Source organism: Drosophila willistoni, assembly GCF_018902025.1.
Source record: "Drosophila willistoni isolate 14030-0811.24 chromosome 2R unlocalized genomic scaffold, UCI_dwil_1.1 Seg167, whole genome shotgun sequence".
Lineage (NCBI taxonomy): Eukaryota > Metazoa > Arthropoda > Insecta > Diptera > Drosophilidae > Drosophila > Drosophila willistoni.
The window spans coordinates 12,498,830-12,510,503 of record NW_025814050.1 but is presented as its reverse complement, the minus strand read 5'-3'; the positions used below and the strand labels follow the sequence as shown (position 1 = coordinate 12,510,503).

The 11,674-nt window shown below is 32.7% G+C and overlaps 2 protein-coding genes across 3 annotated transcripts in view; one reads left to right on the top strand and one right to left on the bottom strand.

Moving 5' to 3' along the window:
• Positions 1-3,646, top strand: part of LOC6642073 (MKRN2 opposite strand protein) — a 59,604-nt gene extending 55,958 nt beyond the window's left edge. For both annotated transcript variants that reach the window (XM_047010529.1, XM_002064811.4), the window contains 3 exons: positions 1,452-1,910; positions 2,867-3,053; positions 3,138-3,646. In XM_047010529.1, coding sequence (XP_046866485.1) covers positions 1,633-1,910; positions 2,867-3,053; positions 3,138-3,542 — 870 coding nt within the window. In that variant the 5' untranslated portion in view covers positions 1,452-1,632 and the 3' untranslated portion in view covers positions 3,543-3,646. The remainder of the gene's footprint in view (positions 1-1,451; positions 1,911-2,866; positions 3,054-3,137) is intronic.
• On the bottom strand, positions 3,630-5,224 carry LOC6642072 (Golgi-associated plant pathogenesis-related protein 1). The gene is made up of 4 exons (XM_002064810.4): positions 5,096-5,224; positions 4,179-4,286; positions 3,889-4,115; positions 3,630-3,815 (listed from the first exon to the last, which is right to left on the bottom strand). Exons 1-4 carry the CDS (start codon positions 5,108-5,110, stop codon positions 3,725-3,727), a joined length of 441 nt encoding a protein of 146 aa, XP_002064846.2. The 5' UTR covers positions 5,111-5,224; the 3' UTR covers positions 3,630-3,724.
• Between the last annotated feature and the right edge of the window lie 6,450 nt (positions 5,225-11,674).

Below are 11,674 nucleotides of genomic sequence, written 5' to 3'. Positions count from 1 at the left end.
TTTGCGCCCCACACAACGCCCAGAGAGGAGGGGTGAATTTTCATTTTGCCGGTTTGTTTACGTTTTTCTGTTGTTGCTTTTCCACTTTGTCTTTTGGCTAACCGGCTTTTTTTGGAAGAGAGAAAAACCATATGATTGGCGGCAAAATAAAAAATGAAGGAAATTTTTAATTACTCTTTTTTTTTAGCTGTTTAGGCTTTTTATTTTTGGTCTTAAGTTTATCCTTAAGAGTTTGATCAGATAAACTTCGTAGGGAATCTAAAATATGTTTTACTTTATTTTACAGTTTTTTTAAGGCTTAATATAATATTTTTCTTTGGCTACGTGCAATGTTTTTTTTCAAAACTTAACAATCAAGTAGAGATATAAAGAATTTTTTTATTGAATATGTATACGAATTTTAGTTTAAGGACTTTCATGGTAACATTAAGAGTTCAGAACATGGAAACTCATTAAGTATGTCCCTTAAAAAAACGATCTCTTACACTTCTGAATTTTTAATTAAAATTTAATGCATTTATTTCACTTATAAGAATATAAAATTTTTTTGTAAATAAGTAAATTTAATTTAATTTCAAAATAAAAGGAATATTATTTGTTTATTGCTAAGCTATCGGTTGATTTTAGAATGATATTAAGATTTTAGCTGGATCATTTACAGGCATAAGGATTAATTGATTTGCATACAAGTTCCTGCGATAATTTATTTTTTAACAATTTAAAATTTTCAAGGCAATGTAGACCAATCCTTGGGTCGTAAAGACTTTAAGATTTATATTTGATTGATTTAAAATATGCATTTGTATATGATTTTTGGATATATTCAATCCCATCAGTAAGAATCGACCATGTTTCCTTTGAAAGAAACAAAAAGTAAATCAAATCCTTTGTTCAACTAATCGAGTTAGTCTTAAGACAATATCATAACGAAAAACTGTGCTAAATTTTAGAAGTATTGATAACCTAGGGCCCTTAATTATACTTACATATGTATATGTACATATTTACTTTAATACAGATTTTTTTCTTAAGGTGCTGGATTTGCACGAAAATTGTCTCTAAAATTTGTTTATTATGCAAAAAAAGCAGAAGAACTTTTGCAAAAGCAAAGTAAATCTATAGTTTGCAGAACCAGAATAGACTAAAGTTAACCAGCTAAAGTTTTTAAAGAATTTTCCAATTTTACAAACCATTTTAACCTCTTTTCTTTTTTAAGTAGTAGGCAAATCTTCTTTAAGATGTAGCAACGCAGTATTAACCGCAAATGTCATGCTGGTTGTCTTAATGTGTGCCCACTTTTCCCTCATATTGGCCCAATATAAGATCCTCGCACTTTTGTGTTTGCCGCAAAGGCTGCTGTTGCTAACCACCAGGCAACAGACAAACGACATTTGGGCTTTTCGGTTTCGGCTTATTTACAAAAATGTTACTCCTTTCTCCTTTTATTACAGTTCAGTTATAAACCACAAAAGGCCCAGCAGCAGCCGCAGCCGCATCAGAGGAAAAACTATACTGTGCTGCAGAAAGGAAACTACAATAGACAAAGTGTATCAATTATAATACGGGTGCCAGGCAGGCGAAGCCACACGTTGGCAACTCTAGCAACTCCGACGGCGACGGCGACAAAGAACGATGGCGACTGCAACCACAATTACCTCAGATCCGGGCATTCTCTGTTTTCATCATTGCACCGTAAAAGTTTTCTGCTTCACTTTGCCGCACACTTGCCCCCATTGCAATGCGCAACTGGATGCGGATGTGGATGCGGATGGCCAGACTACACACACCACAGCAGGAAGAAGAGTGGCCACCACAAGACTATTGCCATTTCGACTGCCTTATCCCTTTGTGCGAGCCACGCAACATCCGTGTGCAATTGTCCTCAGGCCATCAACTGGTGACTTTCTCAAGTGAGTGAGGAAAAGCATTTTAGTTGGCATTGACAAGAATTCTTTTCATGCTGTCCTATGCCATCCCATAGAATTCTTTGAATATTCATTAACAAGGAGAGAAAAAGAAAACCAATTCAAAAAGGAAATGCAAACCTTAGATTGAAGAATCAGTTTACAGAACTTTTTTTTTAACCACAATCGATACCTTTAATTGAACTACAATAGTCAATTGCGTTTAAGGGAATAACAAAAAACACTACAACTTAAGCTGCTAGGTTAAGGATTTTAAAGAAAATCATCCAAAACAATTGACTTTTTCTAATTTAATACATTAAAAACAGATTATCTTGGTTTACTTTATATAAGTACCTTACCTTTGTAGATAGGATTCATTTTGATCACATTTTTTTCTCTCAGAAGGTATATTTACTCACGTTTATCCCATATACATCCCCGATCAGCATTACCTGTTAGGTTTATGTTTTTATTAATCAATAATAAACGGCGTTAACAGGCTTAGATCTATGATAGTTCTACTGATGTAGAAAAAAAATTCATAAGAGTATAAACCATAAGAACATGTTCTTTGGGACAATCTCAAACATTTTCAGGATGAAAAAATCATATTAGATAAATCATAAAGTAAATAATTCGAAATGCCTTTATTAGGTATAAGTTACCACAATTTGGTTCACTCTAGTAACCATTTTTATAATGAAAAAGTCGTTAAGGACATTTATAGACAATTTACAGACATTTGCAGTCATAACCTAAATACGTTACAGATTACAGATTTGTTACCCTTTGTCATTTTAAAATTACATTGCCATTTAAATTCCATCCACAATTCATATATGTATATTAGGGGTCTGGCTTTATATCCCTTACACAAATTGTTTGCCCAAAAATTGTTGACTCTCTCTCTCTCTCTCTCTTTCTCACACTCTTATATCTCTTTATCTTTTCTGGTGCAGCGATTACAACAATTCCACCGATTTGCATATCGCAGTGACCACATCCGCCGGCGACATTGTTGAATTTGATCGGTATGGACTACAGCGGCATCGACGCGATGATAATCCCCACGAATGGTCACAATCCCTACTAGTTGGTGATGTACCCGAACCCTGGTACGATTATTGGGATGATGTTCTCGAGCAGGTGAATTGCATAAAAAAAAAATACACACACCCATACACACAGAATATGTATTCATGCAAATCTGCAAACCATTTGCATTAATAGATTTGTTCTCAGTCATGGCAATGGTCCATTGCCTGCTATGAGGAATCCACCCACAATTGTTATGCCTTTGTCCTGGCCTTCCTGCAGGCCCTGGGCCATGCACAGCTCAGTGAGGCGGCGCATAGTAAAACCACTTTCTGTGAGAAATACATTGTGCCCAGGACGACAACGGCTGGCAAATATATTTCACTCTATCGCAAGTTGCGTCAGTCTGGCATCTATGTGCATCGTCAGCAGAGCAGGATGAAATCTAGCCAGGACTCGTCCAACTCCGCTGGCTCTGATGATGATGTCTGCGATGGTATTAGAAATTCAACCAAAGTCTCAATAAATGCGTTTACAAACAACAGTATTAAGGGCATGGGATCACGTTTGCGTCACAAGTTGTGCACAATTGAGGAGTAATTCAATCAGAGAGAGAAAGAGATCCTGGAAAAGTAAGTGATAAAGATTCAGATGGAAACACAATTCAATCTATAAATATAACTAGTATATATATTTGTCCTGTATTTGTATATTATTGTCTTAATTAAAATATAATACTTTGTAAATTATTTGAATGTTATGGCATTTGTTTCTTATATTTCCTAATGCCTTCTGGGTGAAACATTTTCTCTGTACATGTTATTATAATTGCCAGGTGGATTGTAATTGCAAACCACAAACATGGTATTGCCTCTATAATAAATAAAAACAAAATAATTAATAATCCCTCTCTCTCTCTATCAATGTGTTTAGTTTTCTTCTATACCTTTTGGCAAATCCAACGCCCAATTCGGTAGAATTTTTCCAAACCACTTGAGTGAAATGGCCGGTATTCATTTGAAATGAAGGCCTCTGCCAATTATATTGATTGATTTCATTATACCAGGAGCGTACAGCATCAGTGCCACTTAGATTACCACCCGAAGCCATATATATATTCTCACCGTAACCAGAATTCTGACGATGTTGCATAGAATTTGTGGCCAAGAGATGCTAAACGGAAGCAACAAAGATCAACCAACGACTTATTGCGGATTATAAATGTGTGATTCTTACCTGTGCCCATTGGGTGGCTAATTGATTAAGTTTGGGACTCAACGTCAAGGGCTTAGCATCGTGAAGTGCCCTGTAGGTGTTATGGGCATTCAGGACTTCTCTCCCAAACTTTAAACATTAAATGAGAATAAATCATTATTTTAGTAGTATATATCATTGGTTTTTAATCAAACGAAATATGTATATGGTAAAATTGTTATAATAAAACTATCATAATAAATACACAAAATAACAATAAATTGCAATACATTTCATTTATCTACGGCAAATTGCAAAATTAGAAATTATTTTTTTTGTTATTGCTATTCAAAATTTGACCATCTATTAACTTTGGCATTTTGAAATGCAAATTTTAATCGTTTATATATGATTTTAGTTAGTTATTATTTATTGTAGTCAAAGCCAGAATTAATATGGTAAATTGTCAAACATATTTGAAAAAACTATTAACAATTTATAATAGTATAAAAAATACACTAGAGATTTGTCATAAGAACTAGCTTCAAAATTGCAAATATCACATCTAAACATGTTGCACAACTTTTAAAATTATATAATTATTTTTCACAATAACATTTACTTGGCTCAAATATATTACTTTGGTATTTAGTATTACTTTAATATCAGTTAATTAATAATGAAATAAACAAAGATTCGAATTTAACGGCCTTTTCCATCAGAGAAAAAGAGTTTTAGATGTCGGATTTTGAACGATTTTTCATTGGTTTTTGAATAAAATTTTAGAAAAGTAGTACAAATTATTTTTGTATACAAAGAGATATCTTTTGGCTTTGTAAAAAACTCTTTTAACACATTTCCCTGATTTTAAAAATGTCGCAACATTAAGTTGACTTTGATATCACTTCACTTGTACAAATTTTTTGTTATTTTTTGCCATTCTTTTCTTTATGATTTACCTCTTGGGCACTCATTTCAATGTGATAGTTATATTCAATTTAAAGTTTGATAAAACACGTGTGTTTATTTTTATTTTTTTTTTTTTTCTAAGTAAGGTCTTGAGCTGCTTGTCAATATTTTAATGGGACTAAAGCTAGTTGGCACAGAGTTCTGCCTTTTTATGCGAATGTCAGTTGAGATTTTCTTATCAGTTACTGCCCGTCGTATGCCACAGAATTTTCATTGTAGAGCAACAGCAGCAGCAGCAGCAGTAAAATGAGTAATCTTTTTATCAACGACTGGGTCCACAATAAGCCCCAGACCTCCAGAATATTATGCATGACGTATTTTTATGGAATATTATTCTGTTTAATTGTTTTCAAAGGCCTTAACTGGGTATCTTTATGGCACACGAGATGGGATATTTACCTAGACCTGAACTTTAAAATTTTTAATTTTCATAGTAGTTATATGCAGTAAAAAAGTTTATAAAATACTTTAATAAACATAAACTAAAAATAGTTTATTTTACACTACTTAATACCGAGTATATAAATTTGTAACTGTTTTGATATGCTTATGATATTTGCCTAAGAATTTTGTCGGCAACTTTCAAACTGATAAAATTTGTTAGAGGGAATTATATTATTATAAGTTTTTATATGTTATTAAAGCTTTCAACTTAGAATATAGATGAAATTTATACTTACATTTGATAAGACCGTGTGTAAGGGGAAACCATTTATTTTAACTTAATTTGTGTGATATCCAATTTCAGGTAAAGAGTTAAATTCAATAATATAATCATTATGCCATCGCCCACTATGAACACCATAAACACAACAAAACAGCTAAGCCAACTTGGCTGAGAGTATAAAAGAAGAGGCAACCTTCATACAAAAACGATGGCAACTTATTTACTTCTAAATTACGTGTCTACCAAAGTTTTATGAAGGCGTCGACATTATACAATTTATATGCACGTATTGCTGTCTTTTGCTTTGGCTGCCAAGATGAAATGTCGTCGCTGGCATCTATCTACCACCTCGTCATCATCATCATCGCCATCGTCATCAGCAACGGGAATGTAATTACATTTTCCCGATTCATGACAGTTTTGCATAACCCAAAAGGCAGCACCAACATCATCCTCGTTGACTGACTCCGGCATACCTGGGATATTGTGATTATTAATGAGGCAGGCGAGAGAAATGAAACGAGCCACAAAAGCCAACAAGCAGCTGATATTGTCAACGTCAGACAAGGACAAAAGGAATGAGATGGCAGAGCAGCTTAATGAGTTGTCAATAAAAAGTAAAGTCTATTTAAAGAAAATTGTATAAAATATAACAGACTTTTGAATAAGCAATATATTTAAGGTGTTAACCTTTCAGTTTACCCAACTTTTTTTTTCTTACTTTATTTATTCCTGATTTGATGGACAGTGGTCCGTTGCCAATCAGATATAAGCTTGGGGCAGCGTATTCCTTTTCTGTACAGCGAAATGTTCAATTTGAAACTTGAATATACCCTTCAGTCTGCATTAAAATCAGGTGAACCTAATTTTTTGCCAACAGAATCGGATCAAAAATAATTTTTCCAAATCACTTGGATATTTGATGTTATTTTCAAATATAGGAAATATGCGACTTGAAATTTGCCAAATTACAGGCTGGAATGAAACCAAAAATTTTAATTCAAATCATCATTATGTCACCTGGCGTATCGTGCGTATACGTTATTTTTTCTGCTAAGTCAATATATATATGAAAGTAGGTCAGTTTTTCGATGTAGGTCATTTTTTTTTTCGTAGAAGTTGTTTGAACAAAAATCTCGTTGAACGTTTTTGAAGCTGAAAAGTTCAATTTTCGATTTACATTTGTGGCACATCCCTCAAAGTAATGCCATCCCTTATCTCTGACCTCAGGAGATAACAAAAAGCGATTCACATGCAGAAAACAGATAATTTGCCTACTCAGCTAGGGTTGAAAAAACCTATGAATATGACATTCATTCTCTATTCAACAATGGCTACTTATGCTGAGTCAATATCTAAAAGTCTTTCTATACCTGCGACAACTATAGTATTTTTATCATGAAAATTTCCCAGTCCCCTTAATGAAACTTCTTGACTTCTCATTGATATGACTAACTTCCGATTATAAATCATTTATTGCGTACGTTAATAGATGTCAATAGATAAAACATTAACCAATTCACTATCTTATGTAATCAGTAAATCACTTTGACTCACAAGTATTTGGGAATCTATTGTAAAATAGATAACAGAATTTATTTCAATGCCAATTATCAAGGTCGGCAAAAGCCGCACCCTAAAAAAATCGTCCTCACTAATTTGGCAATAAAAGCTCGTGCAATAAGCTGGAAAAGGGTGTGGTTAAAGACGAAATACCTTATCGAGTACAATCGATCTATATAGTACGACTATGTGATAATTGTTGTGAGTCAAAGCCGTGAGGAATTGATTTAAAACTCGGCGCCTTTGTGTCGCGTGAGTTAAACAAAAGAAATGAGATGGGAGGCAAGAGAAAAACAAAAAACAAAAAAAAAAAAAAAACACAAACACCTCATTTCTGTTCGGATAATTGTTGTTATTCAATTAAAAATAGAATACAACATAAACGTGTTTGTTTTTGTGTCCCATTTTGTCTCAACTCGTGCAAAAACCTTGAATGGAATTTAAAAACGTTTTCCATTCTCCCCTTTTTTTTTTTTGAACTTTGTACCAGCAAAATTGACCAAGTTCTTCAAAGCTTGATATGGGTAAGGTCTTTCTATGGCTGCCCTATACCCCAGCGCCACCCCCTCTGCTGACACGTTTACGCTGCATTAAAAAATATCCACTAATGTCGAATGCTTTGTCGCTTGTCGAAAATCTGTGCTTGCCACCGCAGTCGAATGAAGGTCCATGAGGAAGAAGAATTGCTGGATAAACCATTCATCGCCGTTGAGCTTGACACTTTTAATTTAGTAGTTGCATATTTATCAATCGCCTGTCCAACATCGTCTATCCACTGGGAATACAATATAAGCTTGCCATGATGCAATCCCTTCAAGTCACTTTGATTAACGTTCTCTCTCTTCATCATGCATCATATTTTAGTGTGGGGGGATTATAAAATACTCAAATACTTGCATTATTACTCTTTGATAAGTATTCTTATGGCACTTGCCGGAAAGTGTTTGTCAATATTTGTTCTTGTCTTTGATTTCTGATAAGCAAAAGCACAGGCAGGCCCGACCTAACAAACAAATTTTTTTTTTCTATTTACTCAAAAGCCACGGCTATAAAATTTACCATTTTCCATGATATCGAAAATTTCATACTCTATTAATGAATTTTTACAAGATCGTATGCAGTATTAGGAATTGTTATTATTATTGTTTTTTGGTTTACCATTATATTCGTAATGGTTTTTTTTTTATCGTTTTTGTTGGACGATGATAACAGACGTACTACTCGTAAAAAGCAATAATGTACTAATCAATAAGATTCTTAGAATTTTCCTGATTGATTATGACCCATTATAAACTATTTACAACAACTTACATCCGGTGAATGTCAGTTTATTAAGTATTAAGTTTTATTAATTATTTTACACACATATGGCTTAATTTTTCCGTTTATAAATGAATAAATCGTTTACTCAAAAGTTTCTCCTCTGCTGATGTTAGCAAGCATATCGATCGGTGTATAAGAGATAATATGTATATGTGGTTGACTGTCAACAAATTGGAATTTAATTCTGAATTTTGTTGAATAAGTAAATAACAGGAACCCTTTAAGCCGTTTTTAATTATTTTTTTTAGGGTGGGATAGACTTTTATAAAGTTTCTCCTATCTATATTTCATAACAGGCTTTTCTTTCATATTTATAAATTTGCCAAAATTTGCATAAAAAATAAATACATCTATGTCAAGTTATAAAAACTATCTTGAAGTATAAAATAATCTAGTCATTAAGGTCGAAAAGCATTAATGGTTTTTATAATTTAACTGATATAAGGTAGCAAGTGAAATTGATTGTGATTGTCAAGCAACAAGAATTACAAGACTAGCATCAGCTCTTTATTTCATGACGCCTTGTGGCAACTAGACACTGCCTCAACCAACACCGATGTTTTTGAGTTTATACTGCCTAAAAGTATGTAAAGTATAAACAGCTAAGTACTTAGTTTAATTAAAAGTTTTAAACTCTGGGATATTTATATGTAGTTATCTAAATTAGACGATCAATCATAGTTTAATTTTTATTTATCACATAAATGAAGGTAAGTAATACTTGTCTATTTAGTTTATTGTATTGAAAAGCTTGCTTCACAATTAGTTTTAATTCAAGCGTAACTTTTAAGCAATGATTCTAGATTGCTCTTAGGTCAGGGGTGATGTCTATATAAAGATAACTTGATCAATATAGTTGTCATTTCAGCCAGATCGACCAAGTTCTTTCTCTCTCTCTCTTTATTTCACTACACATGCACGTTTTTATCGATTAGAGTAATCTTTGTTGAAGGCTAAAAATATAATTATTTTTCTTTAGTTTGATTAACATTTTGACATATTCAATGGACCCAGGAGAATCATTATTCATAGTGATGGTATATACGTATAAAATTCTTTCCTACCTTTCCTAAGTCGTTTGCTTTGCACTCTCTATTCAATTTGTCTTCTTTCTGTTTCCTTTTTTCTTTCCATATATATATGTATGTACATTGTTGGCCAGCGAAACGCAAGACTAACAACAAAAAAAATGTATTCACACAAATTTCTTGTGTCAACGTTGAAGTTTTTAGCGAATTAGCAATTTGTGCAGCGGCCGCCATGGAAATTTAAACCAAATTGCAAATTCGTGTTGACTTTGTCTCAAGTCTCTTTCAGAGTTTCGTTTTGTTTTCTTCTTTGTTTTATGCCTTCACCATTTACCTTTTGTCGTTTATTCTGGCCCCTCTTCTTGCTTCGGATCTCGTTGGCACTTGTTCTTTGTTTGCTTTTGGCTGCGTTTGTTGACTTAATGGAAATGTAAATAACAGGCAACGTTGATGCGGTTGACACTCCTCCACAGGATGCTACTTTGAAACCACGTCCATGTCCCGGGTCCAGTGGAAACCTTTTATGAAAAGTATCTGCACTCAACTGATAAGTTTCATATACATATGTATGTATATTCAGCTCACTAATTATGTATATTTATAGTTGTCGTTGATAGTTTGAAATGTAAATTGTATGAAAACTGTTAACAATTACAGATACATGTCACGCTGAACAGTCCTTTTAAATGTCAACTCATCAGTCTCAATTTTCCGCATTTCCACATGTCAGAAAAATGGCTTTCTATATGCACAATTTAATTGGCATGTGTAATGAAATCTCACTTGACACACATAACATACATATGTGATGCATTTTGACAGCTTTAATAATTGAATTATCAGTTCTGGTGACATTTATTAGGAGGCATTCCATTTCAAATATGCAACCTGGTATTCATTCATTTTAATTAAATATTTAACACTTTTCTAAAGTGTATAACTGGTTCTTTCTGTAACCATGTTCAATTAAAGTCACAAATTAGGTGACCTAAAACGGTACTTAAATCATTTTCTAATTGAAATGCAAATGTGCATCCAATAGCTTTGCCTTGAATTCAGTGGTCAGTGTTTACCAAGTTGCCTTTTTCGGTCAAATGTGGTTTTTGTCATCTTCTGATTGGCAGACAATTTTAGGCAGTGCCGGATTAACCTTACAGCAGGTTTACCAGATGCTACGGGCCCCACTCTTTTAATGTTTGTTGACTCAATGTTTATTCTCTGAAATATAGTTTTAAGCAAAATAGGCGTATTGACAATAAATTAAATTAAAAATAGTTCTGAAAATTCTCGAACTTGCCAAATTTTTCACGATTCACAAAAGTTATATCGTTTTTTAATGCATTTAAATTCAACTTTGGATTAAAATGTAGATCAAGTAAGAATTACAAAGACAATAAATGTCAATTAACAAATAAACAAACAGATAAACTTCAAATAACTTCATGAAGCTCTAATTTATTAAATTTTTAAATACGTGAAAAATTTCTTTTCTGTGTAGAGAACTCAATTTTTGACAATTTCCGCAAAAAAATTGTGATCTATTTTCATGTAAAGCTTTCTCAAAAATCGAATCGAAAATAATTTTTTTAAATATTCAATTGTTTGATGCAATTTTTAAGTATAATCAATTTTGATTTTTTTATATATAACTTTTTTATATCGATTAGATATTGGCAAAACACAAAAAAAGTCATTTTGGAGTCATTTTTTAATGGAATTTGAATATAACCTTTATTTTTGATCAACAGAAGTGCTTAAAAGAGACTCATTAAGATAAATCCTGTTCAAAAAATCTTTTCAGTGAATGTGGGGCTTAAAGTAAGTTTAGAAACTTAATATTATGTGCCTATTTACAATTATTATTGGTAATTCTTCAAATTTATTATATAGAATCTTTTGCGAATCAAAAATATATTTTTTCCTATACTTTCCCTAATAGAATAGGATCAAGTTCTTGTGTACGCGCAGTTATGTGAGCCAGTGTACGT